Raw genomic sequence first — 22675 nt, forward strand, 5'->3', positions numbered from 1 at the left:
ACACACGTGCACACACGCGCACACACGCGCACACGCACACACACAGCCCTCCCACCACCACCACCCCTGTAAGAATGAAAGGCCGGCTGCGGTTTGATGCAGGGCAGATCACAGTGATCAGCCACACGCAACACCAAGGATCTGCCCTGAAGAAACGCGCACGCACTCACGCACACACACACATGCACACGCACGCACGCACGCACGCACGCACGCACGCACGCACGCACGCACGCACACGCGTACGTGGTACTATACGTGCACGCACGCATACAAAAACACTTAGTGTCTGCACTGCAGCCACAGCATGAATTTTCCGCCATGGTATTGTTCTTGTTCTGCAACACTAAAAAAGCATACAGTACAGTACAGTACATCATTATGCACATGGTCACATGCGGCCGGGGAGGGACTGCAGCGTAGACGGCCCCCTAACAAGCACACAGCTTGGCCTTTGCACTGTACTTATATGTGGACCCCCAGCTAAAGAGACACAGCTTTGCAGTGACCTGGCAGCCTTCTAATTACTTGCGGCTCGCTGCAAACACGCTCCAAAAGTAAAAGAATAAAATATATATTTAAATGCGGGGGAGAGGGAGTGTGTCTGTTTGGGGGGGGTGGGGGTGTGTGTGTGTGTGTGTGGGGGGGGGGGTGTTAACCCATTTAGAACTGAGCTCGGTTCTACAAAATGTCTTCTAAATCATGACAGTTTTCAGAAAAAAAATGTTTCTATGTCAGTCGTTCTCAAACTATTTCATGTCAGAAAGACCCCCAAAATTATATGTAATTGGCTGCGGACCCCCATCTAAAAATATGTAGTTCCAGGGACCCCCCTCCAGAAGCAAAGATGAGTTGAGTTAAAAACGTTCACTCTGAAAGAATATATATTTCAAGATTCGCGCCCCATTCTCGCTATTTTTCAATTTGTCAATCAACATAATGCTTAAAACACCAAAAGGGGGTTCCCGCCCAGAATGGGTTAAGCCAGAGTCTGCTGCAACGAGCAGTAAGCGTTTCGGTGGGTCCACGGAAGCCCACCGGGGTCCCTGCAAGACGGATAAATGGCGCTTCTGGTCGGGCTCACGGAGCCAGATGGACGAGGTGAATCATTCGATTTTGCGTGCTTATTCCTCCTCCTGTTCTCAAAAAACCCTGCATGCCCCTACACACGCACACGCACACGCACACACACACACACACACACACACACACACACACACACACACACACACACACACACACACACACACACACACACACACACACAGCCCTCTCTCACCCCTCCCTTCCTGCTACCTCAGCTCACACCGAATATTCTTCCCGATTTGCCATCACCCTGCTTTGACGTTATTTGTCATGCCGGCTTACGGCACACGGTTCAACTCTAGAAAGGGACGATGGTAGAGCAGGGTGAGAAGGGTGCCTATGCCATCGTACAGTTGGCTATATTATTATTATTAACTAAACTGAACGTGTGGACTGTGGACCTCCATTTTGTTTCTATAACCACCACTAGTAGTCAGTTTGTGACACTATAACATAAATGTGTGAAGAACTGTCCTGGTATAGTATGTGTATTGAAAGAAACATACTGGGTGAAACAAGGGAATATATTGGTTAATATGCAATATTTAACCTCCGAAATGTAGTGTACGGAAAATATGTTTTGTTATGTGTAGTTAAACCATGGTCATTAATTTTCTGTTTGACGGTTTGATCACAGCTAGGGGGAGCTGTGGGGAAAAGCATGTGAGCAGTAGTTCCAGGAAGTGAGGTACCAGGAAAAGCTCTAAAAGTACAGGAAGTGAGGTGGCCGGGGTTCCATTTTAGGTATAAGAAGAGTGTTTGGTGGTGGTTTGTGATTGTGAAAGAGACTCTTTTAAGGCCAATACTAAACCATAATCAGAAATGGATAAACCACAGAGTAGTGGGGCCGGAAAACTTTGAGACCTGGAAGAAGAGAAGTTTGGTCAAGGAACATTTCTGAGGGTTTATAGCTCTGAATCCCTTCAGAGCTTTTGGACAAAGAGGAACCTGCTGCGGCTTCCTGACTTAAAGGTTGGGTGAGGAATATACATTTTTTTCCTTTTTCCAATTTTTTATTTGATGACTTTATGGATTACTCGATTTGTGGAAAATAAAAGATCTACAATTTTTGGTTCAATTACTTTTGGGATTACTTCTTCTTTTCTTTTTTTTGCAACCCTTTTTTCACCCAGTGTCAATTATCTAATGTAATCCTGGGCGCTACACTTCCTCTGCCAACCTGAGGGGGCAGCGGACTGACCTCATTCTGCTTTCTATGCATGAGGGATCCAAGCTGCTTCTTTTCACCTGACAGGGGGGAGTTTGACCCTTCCGGACGTAGCGCGTGGAAGGAACACGTTATTCCGACCAGTTCCTTTCCCCTCCATCAGTTAAATGGAATTTAATTATTATTTTGTGGATGAGAAAGTTTAACTCAGATAAGAAAATATTGCAATTTAACTTCAAAGGCAACAGTTTTGTGTTTTCCTTTTGGTCTGCAATATGTGTGTGTGTGTGTGGGGGGGGGGCATGCGTGCGTGCGTGCGTGCGTGCGTGCGTGCGTGCGTGCGTGCATGCGTGCGTGCGCATGTGTGTGTGTGTGTGTGCATGCACGTGTGTGAGTGTGAGTGTGTGTAGTGAAGACCATGGCTGAATGAAACGCCTTTCCTCTACGAGACACAGATGCTGTCTGGACTGTTTTAATGAAAGTGAACGGTCTAGGGTTACACTGTGTGTGTGTGTGTGTGTGTGTGTGTGTGTGTGTGTGTGTGTGTGTGTGTGTGTGTGTGTGTGTGTGTGTGTGTGTGTGTGTCTGACTGCCTGTGTAGCGCTGATGTTTTGAATGTCAATAGGAGGTAAAAACCTTTGTTGAAAACCCTACTGAATTAAGATAAGGATCGCACAAAAGCCTGATTTCTCTTCCAGTCGCTCTCGCTCTCTCTCTCTCTCTCTTCTCTCTCTCTTCTCTCTCTCTCTCTCTCTCTCTCTCTCTCTCTCTCTCTCTCTCTCTCTCTCTCTCTCTCTCTCTCTCTCTCTCTCTCTCTCTCCACCTCTCTCCACCTCTCTCCACCTCTCTCCACCTCTCTCTCTCTCTCTCTCTCTCTCTCTCTCTGTCACGTTTTCAGCACAATGCGCCTTGTTTGATACCTGGCCTTGGTTTAGCACAACGCCTCTGCCTTCACGTCCCTGTTTTCACTCCAGCTCTAAGCAGCAGTAAACAAACATCCCACATCTGACTGTTTTCCAGGTGTGTGTTTGATTCAGCGGTGGACGAACTATTCCAATGTATTTATTTATTTTACTGTAGAAGTCCTGTACAATGTCAAAATGTGATGAGAAAAAGTACAAAAGTATTGGTAACCTTGAAAATAGACTAGCTAAGTATTACGTTGTGCAGGTAAATGTATATATTTTGTAATTTAACTCCTTAAAGTAACTATAGTAACTAAAGCTGTCAAATTGTAGTGGGCTAAAAAGTACAAATTTGCCTCCGAGATGTATAGTGGAGTCGAAGTATAAAGTATTTTTTTTAAATGTCACTTTCCAGTTTCCACCACTGCCAACATTCCACGACTGGCATTTTTGTGGGTGTGTTTTTGATTTGTGTTGTTTTTTGCTACGCGTCTCAAATGTCTGCATTTATTGTCCATTTTTCATGTTCATTTGGAATCGACCAGCAAACCTGCTCCATATGGTGGAGAATAAGAGGCAAAAATGTCCCCTAATCATGGGTGTTGAGCTCAATATTGGAAATAACCGTTCTGGGCAGGAACCCCTTTTGGGGTTGTTGTTGCTATTTGTGCAGTATATACCTACACAACATTTTTTTATTTGTTTTATAAATGTAGAAAACGTAGGTCAGTATTTACAAGTTTTTAGAATCCGCCTTAGTCCTAAATTATTCATAATAAAAAAAAAACAACAACAACAAATGACTAGAATTTTATGCTGCTAATTTACTGTACGTAGCAACAAGAACCCCAAAATGGGTCCCCGTCGTGAAGGGTAAAACACCAAAAGGGTTCCCGCCCAGAATGGGTTAAAATAAAGGAAAAAGCCTGTGGCAACTTTCTGGTGGCATAATTGTAGGACATGAAATGCAATCATGTTCCTTTTCTTGAAATGTGCAACAAACACACACACACACACACACACACACACACACACACACACACACACACACACACACACACACACACACACACACACACACACACACACACACACACACACACACACACACACACACACACACACACACACACACGCGCGCGCACACATCTGAGTAGTAAATGGTATTTGACATTTCCCTCCATGCGATAGCCATCTGCCTTGGAGTTTGTGTGAGTTGAGCTCTCGTTTTATGGCAGATTATGACCAAGCGGCCCTGACGCTTCACGCAGTAAGCGAGGGGACGAGGTGGAGGCGCGGCCTGTGTAATCCACAGCGACACTGCTAACGAAACCTGAGTCACTTCAGTCTGCAAACTCAAACAAACCTGTAAAGCCCATAGATTGTGTTGCATTTTCTGACACAAATCGCCCCTACCCCACTCACTCTTTTAAGACTCCAGGCAAGTAGAAAAAAAGAAGGAAAAAAAACAGAAAAAGAAAAACTCAAATATTGTCTAACACGGAGAAATGGATTGAATTTGCTCTAAACTGGTGTAAAGTGATCTACTAAAAAATGTAATTTGCAGCCAGGGGCCTGGCCGTGGGGCCTGCCGTTTGTCGCGGCTAGCCCATGGGTCTGGTGCTGTTCTACGTCCCCTGCTGAATTGGTACGACCGTTGGCTGGCTAAAAGAGGTAATAAAGTTATTTTCAGGCTTGGCAGCATGTGCGGCGGGCACGGCTGGGAGGAGGGCTTTCTACGCTTGAAACTATCCCCTGACTAATCACTTGAATTTTGGAAAGAAATGATTGTTGCTGTAAATGTTGCATGAAAGGGAAAACGGTGCCCTGTGTGTGTGTGTGTGTGTGTGTGTGTGTGTGTGTGTGTGTGTGTGTGTGTGTGTGTGTGTGTGTGTGTGTGTGTGTGTGTGTGTGTGTGCACGGGTGCCTACGATGTTAATTGATGAGAGTTATGGAGGGCGGCTAGTAGCACAGGGGGGATCATTACTGTTGAAGTGGAACAACTGCATTCACGGCTGTTTGCCTTGTCTCTCACACTCAGGCGCACACGTACAAATGTGCGCGCACACACACACACACACACACACACACACACACACACACACACACACACACACACACACACACACACACACACACACACACACACACACACACACACACACACACACACACACACACACACACACACAGCTAGAGTTATGAGGCACACAATCCGGTACACACAAGCACACCTCCACACACAAACAAACATAAAACTAACATTCCACCATCATACATCAGCTATTCCATGATGACTCAATTCAAAAGCCTGTCAACTATCAAAACACTGCTGGGTTTTTTTTTTTTCATCACAGAAAAATCACAGAACTATCTATATATATTTTTCCTAAAGTGGGGGGGACACATTTATTTTAGGTTTGCACGATGGCAGGAAAATAAACAATTATCCCAAAGGCATTTCACATCCTCAAGTTGGTGTGTGCGGAATGGGGAGGCGGGTGGCGGGATGTGTGTGTGTGGGAGGGGAGGGTGGGCGTGCAGAAGAGAGAAAAAAAAAAGGCTGTGCAACCACTTTGGGTTAAAGGATTTAGGTCATGTTTTTAACTGATGGGCTGACGTCAGAGCGGAGAGACTGAAAACCTGGAGTGGATTCCGTCCTCCCATTCCACTCCTGAATGAATGAGTCGAGAAGCTATAGAAAAGCTGCATGCGGGTGTCTTGCTTGTCATCGCGCAGTCCTGCCCTATCTGTACGTGTGCAGGTATGTTATTTGTGATCGATATGTATGGGAACAATAAGCATCATGTCTCCTTGCTTTTATCATCAATGTAGTGGAAACCTTATATCTCCACGTAGTTTTCTTTGTTAATACATCAGTGCTGTTGGTCACATACAAGGTTTCCACCCGACAGCGATGACAATAATGCCTGTGTGGTTTGTAGTTTGTACGGCAACTTTGTTCACAAGTGACTGTCTGTACAGTCGGTAACTTTGGCTGTCCTCGCTTATGTGTGGAAGCAACTGTCTGTGTGTGTGCGTGCCTGCGAACGGTATGTACATTCTGTCTTTGTGCATGTGTTTGTGCTGCCACCCCCCCGACACACACACACACACACACACACACAGAGAGAGGGAGAGCAGGGCCGAGTGTGTAAGCACAATCAGAGTATGTTTATGGTTTGTGTCATTGTGAGGGTTTGTTCCGCCGACGCCACGTTCCGTCGGTTTACGGCCCGCTGTCACTTTAGCAGCACCCACCAGAGGTGAGGCTCCACAGAGCGCATGGCCAACTGACACACGCGCGCGCACGCACACGCACACGCACACACACAAACACACACAATGCTGTGCACACAGCGGCACACACAGCAACAACGCTCCGGCTTGGAACTTAATATCTGTGTGTCCGACTCCGAATTAAAACATTTTTTTAGGGAGGGTAAAATATTTAAGGTATACAGTGCGTGCGTGCAACACTATTATTTCAGTGTGGTGTAGAGCCTAAGATGTGAGAAAGTGAGAAATAAGTTTAATATAAATTCAAATGAACACTGGGGGAAAAGAACGTTTGAAAATTCAGGATCTTTCGGTAATTCTTTTTTTTCTTCTTTTTTTTCAAAAGCAATCACAAATGAAGCCACAAAATTACGTACTAATTTCATGCATTGTTTTCCCTTCATCTACTACTAAATTGAAAATGCGACATTCTCTCTCTCTCTCTCTCTCCCTCCCTCTTTACGCACGCGCACGCGCACACGCACACGCACACACGCACACACACACACACACACACACACACACACTCTAGAGAGTGTACTCCATACCTCCAATAGCCAGGGTTTGAGCTTGCGATCCAGGATGATGTCAAAGCCCAGCAACTCGAAGCAGACACTGTCGCTCCCTGGTGGCTGACCGGGGCGACACATGCGGTATGCGTGCAGTACATGAGGTTCTGCCACGATCAGAGTCTTCACTACAAGTTCCTGCCAGGAGAGAGAGAGAGGCACACACACGCGCACACGCACACGCACACGCACACGCACACACACACAGAGAGAGAGAGATAGGGGGGGGGGAGAATAAGCATTTATTCTACTTCAGACTTCAGAGGTCAGGCACCAGTTGTCTATATGACAATTAATTCATTCTTACACACCTGTAAGTGTCCACTGGCTGATTTATCTTGCAAATCGACATGATTATGGGCCTTATTAAACCGCTATGTGTCCAGCTCTAATTGCAGCCTTGTTCATATATGACTATTACCATCAGAGCTTTACAATCTCTAACAAAGGCATAATCAAGATCGCACAGATTTGCAGTCAAAATAAGCTTGCGTTATTAATATAAAACCATACAATCTACACGGTAGATTATCCCCCAGGTGTGTCTGGGGCTTAAAGGAGAATTCCATGCTAGAAGGCTTTCTTACCTTTATTTGTAGTTGTTACGTCCCCACCAAAGAGCTCCAGGTGTCATTTTGTGCAAAAGTGCATTATTGGCTATTTCCCCTAATATAAGCCCTGAATGGGGGTTGCGTTTTTGTACTAATTTGCTTATTTCCATCAAAAATAAGTAGTAAAGTGTGCCGCTTGGGATATTATTTACATTATGATTTTTTGAGCGATGGAAATAAGCAAATTAGCACAACACCCCAATGCCCCATTCAATTCAATGCAATTCAATTCAATTCAATTCAATTCGTTGAGGGCTTATATTAGGGGAAATAGCCAATAATGCGCTTTTGCACAAAGTAACACCTGGACCTCTTTGGTGGGGACGTACCAACTACAAATAAAGGTAAGAAAGCCTTCTAGCATGGAATTCTCCTTTAACCACTTTGACATTCCTATTTAGAGCATGTCATTTTCTAACAATTGTATTTGTTTCGCCATTCAAGACTCTAGAGTCTAGAGTCTTGAATGGCGAAAGAAATAATAATCTAGAGTCTAGACAGTTTCCACACAGAGACTGTGTGTGTGTGTGTGTGTGTGTGTGTGTGTGTGTGTGTGTGTGTGTGTGTGTGTGTGTGTGTGTGTGTGTGTGTGTGTGTGTGTGTGTGCACACCACTGGACCGTTCAGTGCAGAGGTCAGCACACTGTCAGTAGGGCACAGAAGTATGTCCACAAAGTTTTCACATGTGGTTTATACATTTAACATGAATTTTATAATCAAGTCAAGGTTCTGCTCAGGCTGAAACGTTGGCCAAATGTGTACATCATAAATACGTCATGGATCCCAAGATCCACATATATATTTTTTATTAAAAACATTGCGATGCTATAAGCATTGTGATTCGTTATTTTAGGCAGTTCCGTTTTCAGTTCTTTCCAGCATGCGACACCATCATATTGGGTATAAATTAGGCTTTACAGTTGAGTCGTGTGCTGCTTGGTAATGTCAAGTTTTCCAATAATATAGCATTTCAATTAACACTTTCCCTCCTGACCCATAGGTGGGGACCGTGAGGCCAGTGCCAGTCAAATGCGTGAAATACCACAGTAAGAGATCCCCTTAAAACTGCTATAAGCAATAATATGTCAAAATGTTAATGACCTTTTTATTTTTTTGGTATTAAGACAGCCAGCAATGGGTAGAACGCTCCCAAAAAAATGTAGTCTCTGTGACACATCTAGGCGCCGCAATCTGCATTCAAAGATTTTCCTAGAAGCTTTGTCATTGGTCGATTTGCCTGTCTGCTTCCTGTTTGGTTAGTCACTGCGACCGGGTTTTTTTCGACCAATGACAAAGCTTCAAGGAACATCTTTGAATGCAGATTGCGGCCCCTAGATGTGTCACAGAGACTAAATTATGTTGGGAGCGTTCTACCCATTGCTGGCTGTCTGAATACCAAAAAAATAAAAAGGTAATTAATATTTTGACATATTATTGCTTATAGCAGCTTTAATATTGTATTCATAGGAGACAAGCCCCCAGTAAGGCTATCCAACGTTGAAGCTGCCACTACCTACTGGCGAGAAGTGGAACTGCAGCACGTTCATGGAGGTGGACGGACGTTCAGTGACGTCATGTGCGTAACATGTGTCATCCCAGGACCTCAAATTTGAGGACCGGGCTTAACTTCCGCTCATTCGAGCCATTGAGTTAGAATTGTACTTCCGGCAGTCTTCCGGGTGCTTCAAAACGCCACTGAGCAACTTCCATCGAAATGAATAGCGGGGGGGCGGGGCTAACGCTCCGGTTCGGTCTCTATCCTTGTATTACTCTATGATAGGAGACCATTAGGTTGCGGTATACGGCGATATGTTGTTTTCCTTCTGCGGAAGAGGGAATAACAACCTAAAAAAAACTGGATGTTGGCTTATTTTGAGCAGAAAAACAAGTAATAAGCGTGTGCGTGGCCGCGTGCGCGCCGGATCTGTGTGGAGGCTGTCTAACAGGTGAGTAAAAAAAAAAGAAAAACAGAAAAATAAATATTTTTAATTACCGGATTAAATGACATTACGGATTTTTACATTCTGACACAGGCGGGGGGTGGAGAAATAAACGGAAGTCCACGTTCCTGGCATTAATACGGTTAACTCTATGAAAAATGGAGATCATGCAGAGTTGCAGACGAAGCCACAAGTTGAAACAGGAGCGCACACACACACACACACACACACACACACACACACACACACACACACACACACACACACACACACACACACACACACACACACACACACACACACACACACACACACGTCATACATGATAAGAGATCGCTAAGCAGCCTCCAGTACTGAACGGTGTGTGTGTGTGCGTGCACGTGCGTGCGTGTGCGCGTGTGTGTGTGCTTGCGTGATTCAGATGGCTGTCTCGCTACACTACCTGCCTTGCTTTCTCCCACTGTCTATATGGGCTGCACTCACACACACGAATACACACACACACACACACAGCAGCACACACGCGGCACGCGGTTGGTTTGTGATACTTCTACAATGCTCTGTTCCCCAATGGAGTCCCACACAGTGCTGCTGGCCTGCTGTTTTTCCAGACTATCTGTCTGCAGGGGAGGGCTGGAGCGGCCTGGCTTTGGCCTGATAAGACAACACACAGCTTCCTACTCACCCCATGTGGCTGCGTCTGTCTGTCTGTCTGTCTGTCTGTCTGTCTGTCTGTCTGTCTGTCTGTGTCTGTCTGTCTGGCCAATACAAACACCTGTTCCCAGCCATCTCTCTCACTGACCTGAGTCCCGGGTTCAGGCCACTGGCTAGCGGCTAAAAGATGGGACGCACTGACGCACGCACGCATGCACGCACGCACGCACGCACGCACGCACGCAAGCAAGCAAGCAAACACACAGTCTGTCTCTGAGCAATGGTTTCTGGCAATCACCTTGCTGTATATAGAAGTGTGTGTGTGTGTGTGTGTGTGTGTGTGTGTGTGTGTGTGTGTGTGTGTGTGTGTGTGTGTGTGTGTGTGTGTGTGTGTGTGTGTGTGTGTGTGTGTGTGTGTGTGTTAGGCAGATGTTTTTGCGTCACTCTTCATTCGAACACATTTTTCCTTCTGCTGTTTGTCAAGCGAGAAGGTTGTTCTTGCGAACCATTTCACTCATTTGCTTAAAGAACCATGGTTACTGAAGGAACCTCCAGTTCTTTATAAGCTTCACTTCACGAAGTGGTTCGCCTATGGGGGACCTAATGAATCCCCCGTATCCTTATCCCGTGTTGGGTGGACTCGGGCTTGTCAGTAACCTCGTCCTGAGAGGGAACGGACGACGGGGACATCCGTCCTCCTCAGAGTAGGCCAAGAGAAGTTGGGCTACTTCAGTCACAGCCCCAATAGTCCAGTCCCTGTAGGTAGAGCACTGACAACCCTGGGCTATCCATGTGCTTTGGGAAGTGTTAGGTGCACAAAGCTAGCATACGGTCTTCTTTGTGCACCTTCATGGGGCTTCATTCAGGCTTGGGTTAGCCAGGCCACAGGACCAGCAATCCATTCCCTGATTATGGGGCTGGTTAGGTCACAGACCCAGTAGCCCAATTGTTAACTAGAGCGCTGACAGTTCTTGGCCTTGTCTTGTGTGCTCTGGGATATGTGTCAGGTGCACAGAGCTGACAGATAGCCTGCTGAATGTGTGCTCCAGGACCTAGAGGAACCACTCGTTGGATCCCACCTCATCGAGCGGCAACTCCCAGGACTGCGTGCGCCAAGGATGCCGCGGCCACATCTAGGTTATAGCATGTAACGCTGGTCGAGGGAGATGACCAACTGGCCGCTGTGCAGAAATCCTGGATGGAGACACCCTTGCAGAGTTCCCAGGATGCGTCCATTACCTCTTGTGGAGACTCTGGGGGTTGCACTTCTTGGCTAGTGTATGAGCCAGCCATATGGCTGCTACTATCCACTGGGAAAGTCTCACCGTGATGGGTTTTCCCTTAGTGGTGGAGCCTCAAGCAACGAACAGCTGATCCCCATGTTCTGAAGGGAGCAGTCCTGTCCCCGTATGCCCTTAGTGCCCTCACTGGGGCAGAGGCAGTTCAGCATCCTGTCCTCCGCGGGTGGATCAACGGGGACACATACCGAGAGGACATTCTTCGGTATAAAAGCCGGGTTCGGCTTAATGAAGCCGAACCCTTCCTATTTTAGGAAGGCTAAGTAAGCTAGCGGCTAACCACCCAGCGGCTATGCCGAGGAGGGCGTGTTGATCACGCCACGCCAGGAACTTAGTTTTAGAAGGTTTTCTGTTCTATCTTCTAGAAAAAAAAGTCAGGAAAGAGCACGAGAATCTCTCTGTACTTGAGTAATGAAAACTCTCGACCTAATGAGATGCTAGACTCTCTGTACACACTGACGGGATAAGAGATTGACTGTCGATCAACAGCAGAAGAAAAGCGAATGAAGCGTCAGTGACGCGATGGTGCTTATTGTATATGCCCCCCAGCAACATAAACCACGCATAAACCCAAGTAATGATATTATACATTACTTGGGAGTATATTAAGAGTTTTTCTGTGATCGCTCCAGGGATCAGGCAAACCATTTCGTGAAATGAAGCTTAACTCATTCAGGACAATGTTTGATTCTAAAAACGCCTAATAAATCCTGATCTATACGTTTTCTGAAAACCTTCAAATATTTATTAAAGAATTACACAAAAAAAATATGTTGCTAAATACTGTACATTTTGGTACAGTATATAGTTACAAAAAGGGGTTCCTGCCCATAATGGGTTAAAATAACTCTGATCAGCCTAAGAAACTTGGCCAGGCTGTACATGTCAGTGACATGTACAGCCTGTACATGTCACTGACACTGAATGTGTCAGGTCGCCCTGCATCACAGCAGCAGGCTGGACATGGAAACCAAATTAAATGAGACTGAGGATTAAAAGTAAGGAGAGCGCAGAACAGAGGCACAGTGTGCAAGCTCGACCAGGCACCACAACTCTGAGCAGAGCGGGCCCACTTTTGATGAGGAGGAGGGGAAAAAACGAGAGAACGCAGCAGAAGTGGCGTTGGAAGGGAAGGGGGCAGAAGGTCCAGCTGAGCCGGGCAGCAAGCGGCCATACTGGCCGACGGAGTGAGAACGTGAGGGAATGAAAGGAAGCGTGGCGGGGTTGGCATGAGAGGGCTGGAAGGACGCCATTATTAAAAAGTGAAATCTGAAGGGGAGGTGATAGGTGAAACTGTGTGAAGACTCCCGACAGGACGGAGAGCGTGGGGAAATGGAGAGATCTTAAGAGGAGAGGTTATGTAAGGACTGGGGATGCGAACAGCAGAACAAACTGTCAGAAGAATATCTCTGGTCCACTTTTGGGCTCCAGCCCACAGGCTGTGAAACACAGGGCCTATAGGAGGACTGTGGACACAAGCAGTGGTGGAAAAAGTACATTTTTACATAAGTAAAAGTAGCAATGCTGCAATATAGAAATACTCTATTCCAAGTCAAAGTCCGGAATTCAACATTTACTTGAGTAAAAGTACAAAGGTATTAGCTTCAAAATGTAGTTTTAAGTGCTTCATCTTGCGCCACCCTTATCCCTAAACTTATTTGTTATTTTTTACTATTTTGAAAATCGTTTTAAAATAGTTCAACTAGGTGATCAACATCTTTAAGCGGTGGCGCAAGATATAGCCCAAAGTACCAAAAGTAAAAGTATTATAAATTGTGCTGAATGTACCATTTAAAGTTTTGTACTATATAATGGTTGGTCATGCCTCGTGACATCATGTGCCCATATATGGAGATCCCTGATGTCATCAATATTGGCCAGCAACTCTACATCTCACCTCAAACCTCAAACCTTTAGATCTCCATATATGGAGCTGACCTGTTCTGACATTCCATATGTTGATCCTTCCCCATCCATCCTTTCTCTTCAATGTCTCCCTTTTGACTGATACCTGTCCATTTAAACTCTAGACAGGCCCCAAAGTTATTAGTGCAGCCGTGCCCGGCAGCCGGCGAACACTAGAGTTCTCAACAGGCCCGAAAATTAAGGCCCGGCCCAACCTGGGCCCTCATCAAACCCTGTACACTCAAGACACTGCCCCCGCTGCCACCCTTAGATCTCCATATATGGAGCCGACCTGATCTTGACATTCCATATGTTGATCTGACCTCATCAAACCCTGTACACTCAAGACACGCTCCATATATGGCCAGTATTACGCCAAAGCGCCAGCTCTCGCCCAGCAGTCTAATGTCACCCAGGCGGATATGTTGATCTAACCCCCCATTCCAAAGCACCAGCGCTCGCTCAGCAGTCTCCTGTCACCCAGGCGGATGAGTGCACACAACCTTGCCCTTTAGGGCGAGGTCACTTCTCGCCCTCAGGCGTCTTACTGGGAATTATAATCAAAGTCTACAAGTAACTAGTAACTAAAGTTGTCAAATTATTGTAGTGGAGTGAAAGTACAATATTTGCCTGTGAAATGTAGTGGAGTAGAAGTAAAAGTACTGAAACTGTTACGTACTCAAAGTAAAGTACAAATACCTCAACAAGTACAGTACTTAAGTAAATGTACTTGAAACCACTGGACACAAGGACGAACCGCCAAGGTCGGAGAGAGAGAGAAAGGCGGCGAGGAGATTCAATCGATTGGAAGATATAGGGAAGGTTAGAGAAGGTTAGGGAAGGTTATAGAAGGTTAGGGAAGGATACAGAAGGTTAGAGAAGGTTAGGGAAGGTTATAGAAGGTTACAGAAGGTTAGGGAAGGTTACAGAAGGTTAGAGAAGGGGACACGGGGGAGGAAGGAGACAACAAAAATTGAGATAGAGGGATTTAGAAATGAATATGGTGAAAGAAGAACGACGGCGCATACGTGCACCTATATGGAAGGAAGGGAACGAGACAGAGGCAAGAAAACGGCCAAGGTTGACTCTTTTCTTTTCGTATCGATGCGTGCGGATAAAAAGCAGCCTTGAATCAGACACGGTGAGAGCAGACACAGTAGGGGTGAGGTGTTTGGATGAGCGGAGACGAGTGTGGATGAGGTGATTCTTCTCGTAGGAATGTTGTTTTCAACCAGACTCTTCCTGCAGCCAAACAATGTATTGAAGCTTGTTGAATCACTGTCATAACAACGGCCATCAAACCTCGGCTCGCTGGCCTTCAAATGGATGACTGTAGGTGGTATGTGTGGACTAGCAGATGTACAAGCTCGCAGCGCAGCACAAAGTGACTCGCTGTGAGCTTGTATATCTGCTAACTTTGAAAAGCACTGTTCTAAAAACTTCCAGTTTTCTGAAATGACCCCATATTTTCCCGGTCTCAATGGATCAAACCAGGTCACTTAGATCAGTGGTTCCCAAACTTTTTCATGTCAAGGACCCCCAAATTGATCACTTATTAGCTTGCGGACCCCCATTTCAAAAAGATATGCCAGGGACCCCCCATCACAGAAGATTGTCACGGCTCTATAATAATATATATAATAATATTCAACCGTTTTAATTTCAAGGACCCCCCCAGTTTGACATGCAATTTAGTCTACGGACTCCCATTTAATGGCATTTCTATCTCTGGAACCCCCAATTTATATTGTAAAATCAATGTTAATTTAACTCTGAGAGCGTGCAAATGGAACAAATGTGGTTCCATCTGTACGCTCTCTGAGTTACAGACCCATAAGGGTCCATTTGGTTCCAAACTATCATTTAGCTGGGGACCCCCTGGAACCTCCCTCAAGGACCCCTGGGGGTCCCCGGACCCCACTTTGGGACCAACTGCCTTAGATGTAGTTGTGTGTGTTTAAAGTCTTTGTCTAGCCTCTCTACGATTGCTTGCCTCACTTCTAGTCAGCCTGTTATTTGTTTAATATATTTTTGAGTGGTGCAAACCACTCCAACCACCAGCTTTGTCTGTATGTTTGTGTACCTGTATACGTACGTGTCCGTGCACAGGTGAGCATGGTTACTATGGTTAGTGTGTGACGTCACTGACATAGCTGATCAGACTATATAAGACCTTGGCTTGCACCACTCAGTTCACACGGGTGTGATTTTTTACTGGACTTCTGCATCTGTGTCCTCACTTGACATGCATGTGCGTGTTGAGACTGGACGATGGTGTCGCACGACACTGTAGTACAACAAAGTATGAATCAGACTTGATGTATACATGTACCGCTGCTCGTCAAAAGTGAACAGGTGTTTTTGTCGAGCAGCACCGTCGCGTAACGAAGCATATATAAATTATAAAACTGTGTAAAATCACTCACAGAGACGTCGCCCCAGAACTTGCCCACATCATAATCGTTGGAGCGGAGGAACTCTGTGAACCAGCCTATGGACCTCTTGCTGCCTTTGTCCGCTGTGTCGTCCCGCTCAAAGTTCTCATTGTGCTTGTTGACCGAGTAGTTGGTCAGGTGCATGTAAAGCTGGCTCTGTGGAGGGACAGAGAGGAAACAATGAATGCTGAGTAACATAAATCCATGCACACTACTGTACGTCCTGTCCGTACTCGGTACGCGTGTCTGTCATCACAGAGGTCAGCTCTTCCTGCAGCAGTTAAAAAATCATTCTGACATTAAAGCTGCAACCAACCTGTATGCATCTTAGAGTTGGTCTCTTCCATTGAGAAATGTGGATTCTGCGGTCGGGACCACTACTGGTTGACAAGAGCGCAATTTTATCCTCTGCCAAAACTGGCTTTCCGCTTTCTGGACATTTTGGCACCCTGGGTTTGAATCCCGGTTAGGACATAACCTACTGTAAAGGTTATGGATTGCAGCTGTTAAGCCTGTTGCGCACTGGTGTTGCACGCTGAGAATAGTCGATCTACAAGCTCACAACGTGCCACGACACAACGCATTGTGGTCTTGTAGATCTATTTTCCGCAGCAGCGGCAGTGAATCGCAAATACTGTGGGCTTTTTTTTCTCTCTTATTTTTAACCAAACCCACGTTTCGTGCATATATAGCTTGTCCGGTACTCAAACCAGCAACCTCTGGTTACACCCCCTCTTCTCAAATCATAGCCGTGTTTAATACCAAAACATCATTAGCATACACACAGCAGGCCCATGAAGCACTTTAATGCTTTGATGTTCCTTTTAACAGCGTCTCTGGCTGTGGGAGACAATGGACCCTTGTCCCTCTGTCCATAATGAAATCAGGGGTGACCGTGGACCACTCTAGCCCCCGATGGCTGTCTGAAAGTCACTCTCTGTGGGATTGCACATCCATCTCCATGGCATGAGTCACTCCATCATGTGTCACGGACCGCTAAAACAATACAACGTTTATGACACAGCCCGGGGATCGGACACACTGTGAAATCCTGAGCCTTCGCTTGACTCTGAGAGTGTACGAATGGAGCCACACGGATCTGCGAGGGAATTAACGCTGGGGGTTTTTTTCTCTGCCGCGCACGCGCGCGCGTGTGTGTGTGTGTGTGTGTGAGAGAGAGAACATCAGCATGCATGACTTGACATGAGATATGGGCTCCCATGGTGTGTGTGTGTGTGTGTGTGTGTGTGTGTGTGTGTGTGTGTGTGTGTGTGTGTGTGTGTGTGTGTGTGTGTGTGTGTGTGTGTGTGTGTGTGTGTGTGTGTGTGTGTGTGTGTATAGTAAATGAACATGCCTGAAATAACAGCGTGTGTGTGTGTGTGTACACATGTGTGCATGTGATGGGAATATGAAAGATAGGTCTGTATGATGAGAAAGACAGGGTGTGTGTGCTTGCGTGCGCTTACATCACATTATCAGTAGCAGGCTGTGGTTCGGCAAGTGAAGAACCTTGAGGCAAACATCAGCCGGCTGATATTACATGAGACATCTGCCGTGTGAATGTGTTTGCTCAGGTGTGCGTGCGTGCGTGCGTGCGTGCGTGCGTGCGTGCGTGCGTGCATATGCATGCATGTAGCATGTAGCATGTGGAGAAGCAACAGGAATGGCCTTGCAGGCATCCGCATCCGCATTTGGAAAATGTTGGCGTGCGTCTGCGGTATGATTCTGTATGTTTACTCATGCCAGCAGTGTCTACATGAGTGTGACTGTTTGTTTACGGTCGGGAGTGAGCGTGCCAGTTTTCTATGCACGCATGCAGGACGTCTGTGGTCTTTCTCACAGGTCACATTGGCATCATGGGGGGGGAACCCCCTGTTTCATGAGCTGGCGTGCCATTAATGACAGTAACACACACCCTCTCGTGTAATATTGCTTAAACAAAACACAGTGATCAAACCAACAGAAGAATTTCGGAAACTAACGAAAACGGCCGGGAGGTTGTGACAGAGAAACATACACATTAAAATAATAATAATAAATAAATAAAATAAACAGATGTTTGTCATTCTTGTTTCTTTTATCACTTGGGGGCATTGATTATTTTTTTCCCCAGTCAGATGGAGCATTTGGCATTTTATACCAGGATATACATACATTTTCTCCAGAGGTACATACTTTCTAAAAATCAACCTGTCCCCAAGCAGGGGACTTTTTTCAAACTATTGAGAACAAAGAGTGAACAGTTGAGTCCATATGAAGTCAGTTGAATAGCCTACGTTGTCAATCATCAATGGTAAGAAGAGGACGATCATGTCCTGATGTCTCAGCATGTAGAATAAGGATAGGCTGCAGGCAGACACTGCTGCTTGACACTGCAATCCACAATCAGATATAAGGATGTCTGGCTTTGCTGTGGCTGTGTTTTGCTGTGTTAATTGGCAGTGTTTTGCCTTGAAATTCGCAAAAAACTGCGGAAAATCTGCGTAATTTTGCACAAAAGTGGAGTGGATATTCCTCCCTCCTCATGCAATTTTTAAGATACCCCCCCCCCAAATATGTCCCCCCCCCCCAGTTATAAAATGCCCTCTGCGCCCCTGGTGTCTGGTGCTTGTATACATACAGAATGGTGGACACTTCAAAGTTGGAGAGGTGCAGACTAGCAGAGTGCAAACATCAAAGAACGAGAGAGCCGCTACACTCAGCTGTATTTCAGCTCTGTTGCTCTTCACCTGACGAAGGCAGCTCGTGCAGAAAGGTCGGTGAAGGTGAAATAAAACACAGCAGAGGGTAAATGCGAATGTTCTGCTCTCTCATCCTACTATGAATGCGCATCGGTCTGTGTGTCTGTACTAGTTCACGTATCTCCAGAACCGTCTGAACGGCTGTCTTCAAACTGGGCTCGTGCATCGCGGCGGAGGACCTGAGGGAGTGTGGTTCCTTCAAGTCAGTCGCATAGGAGGTAGACCACAGTCATTGATCCAATCGATACACCCATATATCAGCATACAGTATAATATGGAGATCAGGTTATACCAGAACCGCCCATATGACCACTCTGCCCATAATATATGGCCATACTGTATATTATACTAGAGGTAAATTAGTATTTGAAATGTAGTGAGTGAAAGTCAGTAAGTGATATTTATTGGTTAAAACAAAAGGTTTGTTTGAGTGTTTGTTCAGTAACAAGGGTCTCCCTGTCTCTCCAGCTCTTTAATAAACAGGAAATACATTTTCAGGTACAGTAGGTGACAACATTTCAGCCAATCAGGAGAGAGTAGCCATTTATCAGCTTAATTTTGATAGTTCCAATTGTGTCTGCTCATTTCTTCACCTACAATTCCACTTGTTTAATCTGTATCCTGACTGCGTTCTCTATCCTGATAATGCATTTTCGGGTTAATAAAACGCTGGAGAGACTCCTGCTACTGAACAAACACTGTATAGTGTTATATATGTTACACATATTTTAACCAAAGAAAATCACTTACCATACATTTAAGTACAGTACTCAAGTGAACATATACTCGTAGTAGTAGTATCCACCTCTGTTCCTTGTCTTGGTAAATACTCACCAGGTTGGCGTCACTGGGAGCGTGATACTTCTCGGTGCCCATCCGCACCAGGCCGTCGTTGTAGAGGAAGATACGAAGCGGATCACAGGACGTCACCAGGATGTAGATGCGGAGGTCGAACTTATAACCCTCCATCAGGAAGGGCTTGTCCAGGTACTCCTGCACGATGAAGTGGTCCTGGGCAGGGAGCTTCTCACAGTTACGGATCAGAGAGATCCTACACATGAGATGGAGAGCAGTGGGAAAAGTATTCAGAAATGGTCAAGAGGTGCAGCCACGCACATCCAAATATTTCAACGGGTGCAGGATCCGAAAAAATGACTGAGTAAGGAAAGAGGAGATCCGCCCAATTTATTTTATTAATAACAGAGCGGACAAAGCAACAATGTTTCGGCCGGTGAGGCGGAAACATTGTTGCTTTGTCCGCCCTGTTATTAATAAAAAACAATTCTCAACTTTTAAAACGGTGTGCGGAACTCCTCTTTCCTTTCTCGGGAAAAGTATTCACACGTTTGTTACTTAAACTGTATCATACTACAAATCTAAACTAAAGTATTGGTATCAAAATGTACTTAAAGTACCAAAAGTAGAAAGTAATAATTTCACAGGTTTTCAAATGCATGTAAATCTTTTGAAAATAGCAGATCAACGCATTGTGAGCTTGTAGATCGGCTTTTTTCAAATGGCGTAATTGTATATAGGGATATACATTGATATATGTTTTATAATAATAATTCGTAAAAACTGGAAATACTCTAGTAAAGAAAAAAAAATACAGTACTTGAGTAAATGTACTTAGATACTTTACACCACTGATAAAGTGGTAAAAAATGTAAAAAAGAGATAAGATAAGATAGATATGACATACTGAAAAATAGAGAGAGAGAGAGAGAGAGAGCACCAGTACAGAGTCTCATACAGATAAGCGAACGACAGTTTAGAATTTAGATCATAAGTAATGCTTCATTAATTTTCCGTTGCATGACATGCGCTTTGGTATAAATCAGTATAAGAAAGTATAAATCCGGTTTTAGACAGAAAGACAGGTAGATAAAGACTAACGGCCAGCTAGCTCCTGGGATTTCTCACCTACATACAGATCAGTTGATTTATGCTCATTTGTCACTGGCATAATAAAATATAGCATAGAAAAGACATAGAGGATAATTAAAATAAGATGGATGGGGGCGAGGCAGGAACCATGAACATGACTTAGAGGCATCCCTGTCAGCTCCTCGAGGTGTTAGAAAACGACACGGTATATACTATTTATGTGTGTCCAGTCCACACTTGAAGGATCACTTCACCCATTTTCAACATTTGGTCCTCACTATAATGCTCATTATAATATGGTAAAAACATAACATTCTACTTGGTGTGTCAGAGGAGGGTTCAGAGACAGTAACACTGACATCATTAGTAGACAGCTTAAGTCATTTCAAACATTGCGACCACAGTCAGTCAGTCAGTCAGTCAGTCAGTCAGTCAGTCAGTCAGTCAGTCACTCCCCATATATGGTCATGCCTCGTGACATCACGTGATGTCATCAATATTAAGCCCATTTATGGAGATCCCTGATGTCATCAATATTGGCCAGCAACTCTACATCTCACCTCAAACCCTTAGATCTCCATATATGGAGCTGACCTGACCTGTTCTGACATTCCATATGTTGATCCTTCCCCATCCATCCTTCCTTTTCGATGTCTCCCTTTTGACTGATACCTGTCCATTTAAACTCTAGGCGGGTCTGCCCCAAAGTTATTAGTGCAGCCGCGCCTGGAAGCCAAAAACTAGAGTTCTCAACAGGCCCGAAAATTAAGGCCCGGCCCTACCTGGGCCCTCATCAAACCCTGTACACTCAAGACCCTGTAACTTTAACCCATTAAGACCGATTGAGGCCGATTCTATAAATCTCTTCTAAACTCAAACTTTTTCATTCAAGGATGACCAAAAATATATATGCATTTGACCACCAACCCCCCATCTAGAAAATATGTTGTTCCAGGGACCTCCAAAAGCACAAATCTTCAAGACTTTTCAAAGATCTAAAAGCTCATAGCGCAGCACAAAGTAGGCTACATGCATTCAGTGAATGCATGTACATACAGTACCATTAGGGAACATTTTTGATGAGTAAGCCATAATAACACCTCAAATCTTTTCCAAGGAGAACAAGCTATTATGTCTCCACGGCGCCTCAAACTTTCCAAAACATTCGGTTACGTTTGGTACCTAAGCCTTAGTCTAAATAAAAACTAAAATACAGATAGCGGTATACAAATGTTGGCTTGTTTGAACTGTTTGTGCAGCACCACACTGCCGGCATCTGGAGAACATTGAGATTTCTCTGAAGCCAAACTCCATTCTGTGTGAGCGGCGTACTACATCAAATGCTGTTGCAGGGGTCTCCTGACTTCAGGCGGGTTAATAGGAATGGACGTTGTGCTCTGTTTCGACCTCCACTCCTAATTCATTTGCTTTGGTCTCATGTCACTGGCACTCAGGCCTTATAGTACGCAGGCCGGGGTTTTCTGGGCTCGAGAAGTTCGAGAACTAGTACTTATAGTGTGTGTGTGTGTGTGCGTGCATGCGTGCGTGCGTGCGTGCGTGCGTGCGTGCGTGCGTGCGTGCGTGCGTGCGTGTGTATGTTTTAATGGTGCTCTCTTCAAAAGCTAGTGTCTGTGGTCATATGTGTTTGTGTGCGCGTGCACATGTGTGGGCTGAATGCAGGGGTGAGGGGCGCTTTCAAAACAGTCTGCAACTATGAGCAACCCCTTAGTCCAACTTAAAACATATCACCATCACTCAGAGCTCAGCAGACAGGAGATAAATTGGTTACATGCATAGCCTGGCAGGGCCCCTTATAGTCATACAAACAGGCACGCGCACACGTGCACACACAATATTTGGCCTAGATGTACAGAGGTGATTGTCTGAAAAGTTGCGGTTCTGAGGTACTGAGGTGCCGTGGCTTGTAGCCACCAAAGGAAAAACTGCAAAACATTATTCATTTCCATGGCCCTTAGGAACTGGCTGAAATCATATCTGAGGGAGCGTATAGTCTGTTACGATATAACCCAAGCATTCGCCTGCGCAGTTTATATCCAATTGACCAACAGTGTCATAACGCCAATGAGACGTTAGGCCTCGTTTATCGAAACTTGGAGGAGGTATACGTGCAGAAAGCAAAATGTCAGATTACGGTGGAATAAATTCTTAGATGCTGAGCTTTTAACAAACAAAAGAAA

The 22675-nt window shown here is 45.3% G+C and overlaps 1 protein-coding gene across 1 annotated transcript in view; it reads right to left on the reverse strand.

Moving 5' to 3' along the window:
* Positions 1-22675, reverse strand: part of ttll7 (tubulin tyrosine ligase-like family, member 7) — a 126442-nt gene that overhangs the window by 75775 nt on the left and 27992 nt on the right. Inside the window, exons 7-9 of the mRNA XM_079506225.1 lie at positions 19425-19641; positions 15841-16005; positions 6987-7145 (exon numbers count right to left, since the gene is read on the reverse strand). Of these exons, the coding sequence (XP_079362351.1) occupies positions 6987-7145; positions 15841-16005; positions 19425-19641 (541 nt within the window). The remainder of the gene's footprint in view (positions 1-6986; positions 7146-15840; positions 16006-19424; positions 19642-22675) is intronic.

Source organism: Electrona antarctica (assembly GCF_951216825.1).
Source record: "Electrona antarctica genome assembly, chromosome: 7".
In the NCBI taxonomy this organism is placed as follows: Eukaryota; Metazoa; Chordata; class Actinopteri; order Myctophiformes; family Myctophidae; genus Electrona; species Electrona antarctica.